This window comes from Podarcis tiliguerta, assembly GCF_965153285.1.
Source record: "Podarcis tiliguerta genome assembly, chromosome: 2".
In the NCBI taxonomy this organism is placed as follows: Eukaryota; Metazoa; Chordata; class Lepidosauria; order Squamata; family Lacertidae; genus Podarcis; species Podarcis tiliguerta.
Genome location: NC_139535.1, coordinates 28,834,199 through 28,846,535, shown reverse-complemented (window position 1 = coordinate 28,846,535; position 12,337 = coordinate 28,834,199). Strand labels below are relative to the sequence as shown.

The 12,337-nt window shown below is 39.0% G+C and overlaps 1 protein-coding gene across 50 annotated transcripts in view; it reads left to right on the top strand.

Annotated features, from left to right (window-relative positions):
- The window catches only part of FOXP1 (forkhead box P1), a 521,641-nt gene that overhangs the window by 393,325 nt on the left and 115,979 nt on the right, over positions 1-12,337 (top strand). For 44 of the 50 annotated variants that reach the window (XR_014507549.1, XR_014507550.1, XR_014507551.1 and 41 more), the window contains one exon: positions 12,108-12,245. Coding sequence is in view for 47 of the 50 variants with exons in the window: in XM_083425259.1 (XP_083281385.1) it covers positions 12,108-12,245 (138 nt within the window). In the remaining 3 variants the exon portion in view is untranslated. Of the gene's footprint in view, positions 1-112; positions 253-12,107; positions 12,246-12,337 lie in introns of those variants that run through there. The other 6 variants (XM_083425277.1, XM_083425273.1, XM_083425270.1 and 3 more) reach the window with 3 other exon arrangements.

Genomic DNA, 12,337 nt, shown 5'->3' with positions numbered 1-12,337 from the left:
GAGAGAGAGAGAGAGAGAGGAGGCCCATTGTGTAGGGGTGTTTGAACTGATTATGTTTAGAGGCTGGTTGTGATTGGTGGAGAAGGGCGTGGCTGATTGGGTAGTTTTGCATCTTGTCAGCCCAGGAGCACCCTTGTGCGTGCAATCTGTCTGTAACCTGAGGAAGCTAGAGACTGTACAACAAGGCTTTAATAGAAGCTTCATGGCCCAGCACTCTGTTTGTGGTGGTGGCAGCTAAATGGAGTTTGTCAGGTTTGTCAATATGATTGATTTTACGATTTTCTTCTTAAGAGAAAAAACCTTACTTTATGCACAGTTATAATAATGGTCTTCAATTTTGCAAGGGCTGTTTTCCTATCTCTCCCTCCCTCTCTTTCGTTTTCTTTTTTAAACTTGAAATCTGTCGTTTGCCAACTTCTTGATCAAGAGTTTTATGGAGGTGCTTAAAAAAACCAGACTTTTTTGGGGTGGGGGAGAGAAAGAGACAGGGTGCAGGCCTGCTTTTCTCCATATCCAGAAGTTTGGGAAAGATTTGGGAACATTTTTTGAAGGGGGGAGTGAAAGCAATGCATGCTCTGTTATTTACTACTGTACTGCTCTCTTGCAGCAAGTGCAAAGCTTCGTGAGGAGTTAGATTTAAGAGAATACTGTGTGATTGTGGACAGTTTGCTGAAGATGTTTTAAGAGAATATTGTTTCTCTGTTGCTGTCTTCTGCTTTTACTTTTACAGAATTCTTTGCAGTATTTGTGGCTTGGATGTCTTCATAGTATTTTGGGAAAAGGAAAAAGAAAGGGAAGGGGTAAAACTACAGTAAAATGCTGTGCCAGACACAGTTGTGTTTGATTTTACTTGCCAGTCAATTTGCCACGTGAAATTAAGTATGGGAAGGTGTTGTTTTTTTTACACCGACTGGTATTAATGTGTTCTGAAGAAATAAGTGTAACTGGATCTAACTGTAACTAAGCTAAGTGTCAGTCCTGCAGTACTGAATTTTTCTGCAAAATGAGATTATTTTTCTAAGGGGTGGTGGTAGTAGGGAGGAGGGAACTGTTAGGAAGTGGGTGGTTAGTTTAGAGCAAAGTGCACATACATGCTTCCTCTTTGAGATTAACTCTTTCATACCTGACATAGTTGAGAGAGGAGAGGAGCTGAGTAGGTCAAATAGGCATTTGTTTGTGGAAAGTTTGCAGAAAGTGTGGATTTAAATGTAAAGCGCTGTTTTAGAAATAGATAGCAGTGTTCTGAAGATGCTGCATTAAAAAAAATAGTGAAGGCAAGCTTCATGAGCAGGAAATATGCTTTGTTCTAAATGAATAAGATTTGTTTCTGAAAAAAAGTTAAAGGGCTGTTGATGTATAATTATTAAAGTGGCATAAATTGCTGTATTTGTAGAAAACATGGAAATGTCATATATATATATTTAAAAAAAAACGTGGGTCTAAATCTTTGAAACATATAAAAAAATCTGTGTTTAGATAGCAAGATACAAACATAAATGCATGCACATAAGTGCCTTGTAAGCTTATGTAACAGCTCCAGTAGGATTAGTGATATGGGCTATTCACGATCAGGTTCTAAGTAGATTTAATGTAAATACACTTACGTTTCTTGCCCACTTCGAGTTCAGATTGAACAGAAAATATATATATACATACACTGAGCAGATACATGTATAGATGGGTGGCTTAAACGTATGAGCACTTTGTGATATATCTTTATCCTTGTAGCAATGTGGGATATTTGTTCTTGAAGCAATCCTGCTCTTCTACTACTGTAGCTTCCCTTCAAGAAACAGATAAACATTCTGTTTTAGGCAGCTTTAAATAATCATACTGCCTTCCCGGTCCTCTCCAAAATTGCATTGATAAGGATGTAAATCTGAAAACAAACCCTGTCCAAACAGTATAGCTGATTTGGCCTAGGATGCGATAGAGCTGAACTGAAAACTGATTGGCCTGACACTTTATAATCAAAGCTGATTTATTGTTCATTAGTAGTGCATTAGCCCTTTCAGGCAGGACAGTTATTTGTGTAGGGGCCTGTCAAACAAAAGACTGCTAGCACCTGTCATTTTTAAACCCTGAGATAAGCAAAAAGATATTAAGATAATGCAAATAGAAATATATGCCTGCAAGAGGTAAACTCTTTGCCTGTGAGCCTCCATTTAAAAATAACATTTTAAAAATTCCAGGCCTGCATTCGTTGCACAGATAAACCTTATTAGGGATAAAAATGCATCGCAGTGAAGAAAAAAGTGATGCTTTTAATTGGGGGGTTTGAAGCTCATTTAGCATGGTGTGCTTCTCAACATATAAAATTGAGACATGCCTTGGGGAAGGGGCCCCAGGTTAGAAAGTTTGAAATTAGGAGATTGCCACTGGCATTTACGGATCTGCGATTTTATTGTGGATTTCTTTTTCTTTCTTTTTTACTGTGTTTTGTTTTGTTTTGCCCTAAACTATTGCATTAGCTTATATTGTTAACTTCATTTTGGTTGTATATTTCCATCCCTGAGACCTTCCAGTGAAGAGATGGGTGCTATGAATGCTTTTAGTAAATAAATAATGAAATAACGGCTGCTGGCTGATTTAACCTTTCAGATATTTTTCTTGTTGATTTTTATTTGCCAATACAACATAGTTAATTGCCTATATATATATATATATATATATAAGCCCATTGCCAGCACACTGTCAGAAATGGACTTGTACCATAAAATGCTGCCTGAACCATCAGGGGTTAATTAAGTGAAAACATGATGACATCACAGCAGAGCTGCGAGAAAGTCAAGATATATCTCTTGCTGTATTGGGACACATTTCTGCAAATTCCCACTGCCCTCTCATTCTTTCACTCCCACTGCCCCCACCCCCTTCTGCCCCATTACTAAGGAATGATCTCATGACACAAACCAGAAAACAACACAAGCGTCAAAAGAAAACAAAATTAGTCAACTTTTGTCTGCCACCATAGAAACAAGGATTAACTTATGTTATTCCAGAGTCGTGGAGAGGAGACTATCTGCATGAGGATATATAGTGCATTGTCTTCTGTGAATTTTTCATTTGACAGGGATTTTGGAGGCTATGATCTTAATTAAATCTCAACTGGCTCAAATAATGCATCTAAAAAGGCATGCAGTGTTGCGTAACCTTGCTGAGTTAGTAAACCATAAATCATCAGAAAGCTTATGATAGGGAGTTATTCTCTCTCTCTGAGGTTTTGTTCGCCATTTGTTAGTTTTGGTTATTTTTTAAAATACACGTTGCTTTTTAATCCCAGTCCTCCTACCCTACCCCCTTCCCTCTCTCTCTCTCTCTCTCTCTCTCTCTCTCTCTCTCTCTTTCACACACACCCCTGTAATATAAGGAGAATTAGGAGATGCCATGCCCAATAGCATCGGAGTGATGCAATGAAACTGACATGAGATCATAACTTTCTATAGCTTTTCACACAGTTGTCTGCCTGATAGCATGATGCGAACTCTGCCTGCAGTTTTTCAAAATCGGAACATTTTAAGAGGGAAATTTTAGATGGTCTGTGCCAGGACGGTTAAATTAGTACTCCATCACACCTATGTACGTCGTCTCTGTTCCTCACTGAAATTCAGGGCTTCCTGAAAATTATTAAGCAGCCTTATAGAAATGGGTAGCATCACCATTATTCAGTTTTAATAGACAATTGCTGAAAAGTGGCCAGGTTTTGTTATTATTATTGCAGATGGTCATATACACAGCTGTGCTTCCTCAGGTGTGTTCACAAATAAAACAAAATAGATAACGTGTGTGTCTATGTTGACAGTGAAGGCTATTGATTATATATTGCATACAAAATTGGTATGTTACAGACACAGAGCAAATATGTTAATGCAATAATTCACTTACCGTCTTGAGCAGTCTGCTATTGGGAGTTGTTGCTACCTAGAAATACATAGGGGAAACCCCTTGTTTCTTCCCATTATATTTCTGGTTCTTTTTAATGCTCTGGAAGTATAAATGGGTAGCTGTTTACAGTGCAGCAGGCTGATACTTTGGGGAAGATGCTTGTGAACTCTTAGTCTGGTTTGGAGGTAAGAAAGTCTTGCTGAACTTAAAAGTTTATAAAGTGAAGAGGCAGAGGAAGAGAGGCACAATGTCAACAGCTGTTTTTTTAGCTGACAGAGACACCTTAGTTTTTCTTCGAGGAAATGTTTATTACTTGATAGGTAAGCATTGTGATCTGTTCTCTCACCCCCCACCATTGTGCTTGGGAAAATAAAGAGATAAAGAGTGGGATCCCAGCCCGCCCACCCCCATCCACACCTGCGTGGCTCGATTGTGGGAAAGTTCTGACACCCGCAGTCTCAACTTGATAGTGTTTGGTGAGAAGCTTGGCCGGCTGTAAGCAGTTTGTTTGTTTTACTGAAAGCAGGGCTGTGTTGCTGGAAATTAGCTTTGCTGTGAAACTCAGGATTCATTTGAAATGCCCTTTATTTTTATAAGGTGTCCCCCCCTTCCCCCCCCTTTTGGCCCTAGGTTTATTTATTTGTTTTCAAGAGTTGAGGAGCAGAGGAAGGATGGGAGGGGGGTAACGTACTCATTATCTGTAAAGCTGCCTGATGTGTCTGTTTTTTTTATAAAATGGAATCAAGTAGTTATATGAAGTACTGTAGCCTGTTTTTGTTAACCTTTCCAGTGCAGTTTCCTCTCTTGTCCGTATTGTGTTTGATGGGGTGAGGGAGAAATTTGAATGAACGTTGAACAAGCATCCATTATTGCTAATTATTCTGCGCAGGTTTTTGAGGTGGAGATCCTTTCAGTGGTTTGGTAAGATGTTATATTCCCTTTTCTAAAGGAAAAACTTAAGGACATCCAAACAACAATAGCTGATAGCATGTTCTAATTTTTAAGCTCTCTATCTTGCCCTTAAATCTAAAACATCATTGTTCAAATAACTGAGAACAAGGTAAACCAACAACATCAAAAAGGTCGGCTTCTGTGATTTCTCAAGGGCTTGTTATTTTGTACTTTCCAATTCTATTTGATGTCTTGACAAAACAAGATGACACAGGGGAGAATACATTAAATTTTGATCCCCCCCCCCCCACCTCAATATAACCTGTATCAGTAGTGGCAGCTTAATTTTTCACACGTTTTTAGGAAAGGTATCCTTTTTATTTTGCACAATTACTCTTAATTGTCACACCCCTTTATGTGAAGAATTTCTTCTAGAGTTTTCCCTGTTTGCTTTCATTTTGCGAAGCATCTTTTTAAAAAAGTGTTTTGACCTTTAACATGCAGAGAGCTTGCTGGTTGGAACGTGTCTTCATTAGAAGTAAAGCAGCGAATAGCAAGATTGTAAAAGGAGCATCTGATGTTTTCTCATTACAGATCAGCACAGCCAGTGTAAATTAGATTCTGATGCACAAATGAGGGCACCTGTGATAGGTGTGAAATACAGCACACTTAAGCAAATAAACTTTTACAAGTATTGTAAAGGCTGCAGTTCTGAATAAAGTGACACCCTCTAGATGAGTGTTTAGCAGAACCAGAATCTGAATATATCTTGTCATAATCTGACTGCTTTCTTTGTGTCTGATTAAGAGTAAACTGGTTCAGTAAGTTTGCCATATTTTAATTGCTTATTAATATTACATTAGTCGGTACACATTGCACGTATACCCCCTTCCCCCAACCCATCCACTCCCCAAACCCAGAAGAAAAGACAGAACCACATTTTTAACTCTTAAAAGAGAAGCAGCAGAAAGCAGAGCCACAGGGCAGTGCTGTGAATGATTCTGGTGGTGCTGATTTTCCACTTTCCAATACCTGCTGCAGAAAAAAATAATATGCGCTTAAATTTCTCTGTAACGACGTTCTCAGCCTTGTATTATTAAAATGCCACAGTGTACAAATGTTTTAGAAAATAACAGGCAAGGTGTTGTATCTTCTTGACTGTATGTAGATAGGCTTAAGAATTTATAAATCAATATTGATCTCATTGGGGTTTTTCTTTAAAAGCTAAACTGAAAAGAAACAGCAATTTGTGCATTTGCGTGCACACACACAATTAGTTTTAGTAATGTGTAGTATGTCCTTATTAAGCAGGTTAGGTTTGAGAAATAGCAAATGTTTAATGGTCCTTTTCCTTCCGCTACTCCTTCTCCCCCCCCCCCACCTGCCTAAACTAAGGGTAGCTTTGCTTGATAGATTCCACTGTAGCACTCCTGTTAAAGTAGAAGATACTTAATTTATGCAAACTTTATATTTGTATGCAAATTAAATGGGTATGTATTATAGCTTCAGCAATTAGTAGGGGGCTTGGTATGCATGAGAATTGGCAGGTAGGATCAGGTTGCACCAAGGTTTCATATATTAAACAAATACTAAATCTTCATGTTTCTTTCTTCCTTTCTGTCTGTCTTGCAGTTGGTAAAGAAGGGTTAACGTGGTGGGAAGCCCGAAATTATTTACCAAGTCAGGCGAATCTATTATGCTCAATTGTGTATGTCTGGTCAAACTCCTACTCTTGGTGAAATGCAATAAACAAAATGATAAAAAATAAAATGCTAATTGAATTGTAAAGAGCTTCTTTCTCTCTCTCCTCTTTTCTCTCCCCCTTTTTAATAGGAGGTTGTATTGTTGAGGAGAGAACAGTTATGCTAATGACTGACTACTTAGCTGGTTTTACATTAATATAATAAACAGTACCTGTCGTAATGTTCTGTACAGTGTTATGGGCAAAAACAGGGAAGTCTTAAAAGTGAAATTCTCTTTTGCATAGTGAAACAGAATCATGGTTTCCACATGAATGGTTCCAGCACTCTCAAGTTTCTTTTTTTCTTTTTAATTGTTTTTGTTTCGAAGACCTGAAATATTGTGTCAGAAATGTTCTATCCTGGGTGAGATACGGGTAATGTGATTTAGTGAAAACCTACACAGTACTGCAACAAAATGTTTTGAGCATCATTCTGAATGCTTCTTTCATACTAATTATAATAATTACAAACCTGCATATGTATTAGTAGAGGGTAACCTTAATTCTGTAAACACTGCCCTTGCAAAGTTGGTACAGTTGAATTTTTCTTTTATTGGTTACACACAGTTGCTTATTTTACATACATTTCACGAAAATCAATTCTCATTCAGTCAAGAAATCAAGATGCCATTTGAAACACATTTCTGAATTTATTTTTGCAAGATTGTGCATTGTTATAGTATTTTAGGATAAATCATGAAACTTGAAAAATATATTCTTTTTAAAGTCAGGGAGTGATGACGATTTGTTCTTTAAATTGAAGAAAAATAAAATGGTAATTGATGTGTTTATGTTTATGGAAATTTGAACTGGCAAAAACCCTTTATTTAGCATTCAGTCTTAACTGAAGAGGTGAAATTTTAGATGATGGTTCATTTACATTTGTCAGTGGGAAAGTGCCACATCACTAGAAGTCTTACAATTGCTATCCTGAAGATGAACTCGGGCTAAATTTAAGGCTACAGTAATGGAATATTTTCGGGGGGGGAGTGAAGTGGGCAAATATAGTGGATGGAAATCTCAAGAAACATGCAGGCATGGATTGGGAAACTAAACCTGGATCCAACTGGTTTATTTAAAGGCATATTTGCTGTTGATGGTATTAGAATGTCAGCAGGTCTATACTAGTAGAATTATAATAGCTGAGCAGCAGCTGTATTTTTCATTCACTGCCAACTCTAAATGCAGCTGGGTACCTAACCACACCCTGTGAGTATCTGTCAACAGGGTTGCATGTAGTTTGCTAAATAAACCAAAGTCATTAAATAGGGCAATGAATTGAGGGTGGTTTTCTAGGGCAAAGCTAGCACACTAATGGTGCAAGATTTATTTGAAGTAAGTTCCATTGACATTTTCTCCCAAGTAAATGTGCACATGGTTGCAATCCGAACATCCACTTGGCTGTGTCTTAGCTCCTGTTTATATTTCCACCTCCCTGAAGAAGTAAGGTAAATCTATTGCACTGATTTGGTTTTTTTCTGTGAAAGTGCATTTTATGATTGATAAAAGGCATAAAACACATTCAGTTTAACGTACATCACAATTAGTTTATTCCGGAGTACTCATAGTAAAGAAATGTTTGATCAGTAAATAGCTTGTGGATCGGTGCCTTTCAGCTGTGTTTTCAAGTGATGAGATCTCATTCTTCCTTTCTTTTAAAGTGGGCCTTATTTAAACTAGGATGTTTTCTAAGCATTTGCCATTTGCAAAAGGTATCTTCAAATTTCAGCCACCTGGGACTGAAGTCCTGTCACGTTAACATCAAGAGCAGACAGAGGTTTCTTATTTCACTCTGATGTAATGTGTGGTATACTGCATAGTCTCTAAAATAAGTACAGTTTTGACGGAATACACTCAAACAGGGACCAATAAATATTAGAGACTGTAGTTAAGAACTTACATGACTGTTTTAAATACTATTGATTTAAACCACTGGCTAGTTTTTATGAATCAAAGTGTAATTTCCAAGCTTTGACTATATTTCTCAGTGCTAGAGCACTCTCTCTTGTGTGCCTTTAGCAGCTTTCCAGACATTCAACACAGGATTAAATGATAGTAGTTACAATGATCAATAGGTTAAGACCGGTACAATCACTCTTGCTGCTAATGACCTCGGTAGTAATGGGTAATAAAGTGTGGGCTATAATAGCCTATCCCTGCTGCAGCAGCCCTTTAAAGCCTAGTATTACTAGGGACTAGTTACATGAAGAAGTTGGACAGGACATTCGAAGTTGAGAAGCAGAATAGCTATCCATAAATCTCTGGCTGTTGCCCGCATACACCACAATAGTTTCTGCTCCATTTGAACATATTTATTTAAAACTTTGCCTACGCTACTGTCTCGAGTTCTTGAAGCAAGATTTGGGTTGAAGCTTTCCCGGTTAATTCTGTATAATAAATGTTGATCCATGTTTGGCATTCAGTAGACGAAATTGTTGAAGGTAAAAAATGTGGTTTTGGCTAAAAACAGCTATTGAAGAAAAAGGTTTCCCGGGAGAGAGTAGAGGAAGGCTAGAGTTAAGGACAGTGTCCAGTCTCCAGATTTTGAGGTACCCTTGGGCCAAATACTCCCAACACCCTTCCTCCAAAAGTGGGACCACCTCCTTGTGACTATCAATATGGGCAACTCCTTCCTGTTATCTTCCCTTGTCCTTCTGCACCGCTGCCCAAAAAGAGATGGAGACGAGAAAGGAGGAGGAGTGCCAATTTCTAGCTGCCTGAACCCAAACCCAATTGGCAGCCTGCCTCTCCCCATCCCTCCCCCAAACTTGGGCCAGTTCCTATGTTCATATATCCACCTGATCATGGTGCCACCTGATGTGAACTGCTTCACTCTGCTGCATGGCAAGGCCAGCCCTGTGGTGGATAAGGAGGGCCAGGAGGCTCTGGGGGCTGTATGTGCAGCTCCCAACAGGTGCCTGATGGTGTCCAGCCGCACTCCAGTTCATGGCAGGCATGAAATACAAATTGGGACTTTCATTGTTCACAGCTTAGTTTCTTAGCCCCCATGTTCCACCAGCTCTCAGTATAGCTTGATACACTAAATCTCAGGGTTGTGGGTTCAAGCTCCATGTTGGGCAAAATATTCTTGCATTATAGGGAATATTGGAAGATTCCTACATATTGGAAGGGACCCACAACTCTACAATTCTACGATTTGATGAAGGCAGATCATGGCTTTTAGGTATTATCACAGTACAGCATTGTTTTACTGCCTTGGGGCAAAATTACATACGATTCTTCCACGCTGATACTGCATTTTTCATAGAACTGTAGAGTTGGAAGGGATCCCAAGGGTAAACTAGTGTTTGCCTTTCAGGATTTGCTACTGGTGTTTACCCTTCCGTGAGAGGGCTGTGCCTGTGGGAGTCTGGCATTAACTTCCCAGGGAACTATGCTGCAGCCAATATAAGTTCCAGCTATACTTCTGTAAGGCAGTGCCACACGTGAACTCATGGGAAGGCACACTCTTGTATTAAGGCACTAGCCTGGTAGCCGTAGACGACAAGAGATTCCATGCAGGCGAGTGAGCAGGCTGGCAGAATAGAGCTCCTCTGTGCTCAGCATTGAAACAAAACCAGCTGCTAGAGGTGGGGCAAAACGTTCTTTGATGTGCATCATGGAATGCAGTGAGCTGTTGCAGGAGGGTTAGAGCTCTTCCTCCTCACCCCCCACCCCTGCTAGCCCTCCACAGGCTAGTAAACACTTCTGCAAGTTAGTAAATTTTGTAGGTTTATCTGCAAGCCGGCGTATATTACTTTGGTAATGCAAGCACATTGTAGATAACAATTGAGAATGCTGTAGAGCAGAAGGACCCCACCGTTGATCTAGTATTCACTAAGGCTTGCCTCACAGATAAATTCAAGTAACTCCTATTACGCTATGCTTGTTCAGATCTTTACCATATCAATGCTACGAGGGAGCCGCTGTGTCTTGAACTGGGTTCTCAATTGCTTTGGGTTATCCTGACATGCAGCACAGTGCAAATTCAGAATGGTAATGCTGCTGTGGTGTGGATTTCTCGTGTTAACACTAATAGAAGTGTCAAAAGGTGTGTAAGTTTCTTTTGACTCTTGCAAACAAGAACTGTCTCTGACACTTGTGTAAACCTACACAACAACATCGGAGGGTGTTCACTATACGTGAATCTGACCTTCAGGAACCATTTTTAGTTCATCAAAATTAGTGGTGCTGAGAAATCAGGACATCAGTGCATAATGACTGTGAAATTAGGAATGAGAATTTGCTATGCAAATGACAGGACAAATCATGTGAAAAAGTCAAGATAAACTGCATATTAAGACATTATGTTACATAAAATTAATACTGCGTCTCTTTCTTGCTTACTACTCCCCTGAAATATTTTTTTTAAAATCCTTTTATCTCCGGATCAGCTATTGTCTACTGATTTTTTAAAGCGTGGTGCATAAAAATGTTCAAAACATGTTATTACCTTTTATTGTAATACATGAGATGACAGCAGATCCTTTTTAACAAACTATATCCTTTACCGCTTTTAGTTTTCTGCTGTCATGTGTTTCAGCTGAAACTAAAGAAAAGTAAGGTGCTTAAATATTACTATTCAAAGTCATGTGAGTTCTGTATCTTCCCCCCATCTTTCTCTCTCTTGCTTGCTCGCTCTCTTTTTTTTCTGGTGAGATTTCTAGCGAAATAGTCTTGTTGCATTACCGGAACTGACAAAATGGTTCTCATGTAGTCTGCAAATTAAACACAAGTGCAGTGATTATTTTGAATAGCTAAATTACATTCTAGAAAGCTTGCAGAATTCAAAGCATTGTCATTAGGTATCCGCTTGAATACAATTTGTGTAACCTTGGCCAAGACAGCCTGTCATTTTAATGTCAGTGTTTTATCTGAACAAGACATCATCCTTTCAGATACAGTGTACAGGTTCCTTGCAAAGATGCCCGTGCAGAAACGTGTTAACAGTTGCAAATATGAAATGCTATCAAGTTCATCACTGTAGCTGTTTGTCACTGAAATGTCATGGAAAGCGGCTTTTAATGGTATCTCACATAATACGAAAGAATTGAAGCCATCTGTATGCTGGGTGAATATGGAATGGTAGAGACATCACTGTAGGAACTCCACTGCTAAAATTGCTTGGGAACAAGGTGCGGTTTTCGATATTGCCGAGATGGCGTTCATTTGCTTCAAATCATTAAGTTCAGGCTCCCCAGTGGTTGCTTTTGAAGGGTCTTACTTATTAATTAATGCAAAAATTTGTTAGAATTGATGGCTGCCTCTAGAAGGTACACAAATGAATAGTTCAGTTTTCTCGGAAATTATTCCATTGCAAAATAACGCATGGGGGGGCAGAGAAACATACCTAGAAGGTGTAATTAGTTAATGCTTTTTTATTATTATTTCTGTGAACTAAACAAGTCAGGATTAAATTATAACCAAGGTGTTGGGAAGTAAAAGATGGGTCACTTAAGTGAACCAGAGGAGTGATCTTGAATGTTTGGAGTGAAAAGAGAAGTGCTTATTATCTTGAAAAACAACAACCACAACCATGATGAACAACATACTGAGTTGCTTCTTTGTTTACACTTTCCTAATTCTTTAGGTTCCTGTGTCAGTGGCTATGATGACACCTCAAGTTATCACTCCTCAGCAAATGCAGCAGATCCTCCAGCAGCAAGTGCTAACTCCGCAGCAACTTCAGGTCCTGCTCCAGCAGCAGCAGGCACTCATGCTTCAGCAGGTAAACAGTTTGTTTCCTTTGCAGCTGTTCAGCTCACCAACACTGCTATTGAAGGACTAGCCTCTTTGAGCTGATTGTGAAGTAATGATTTG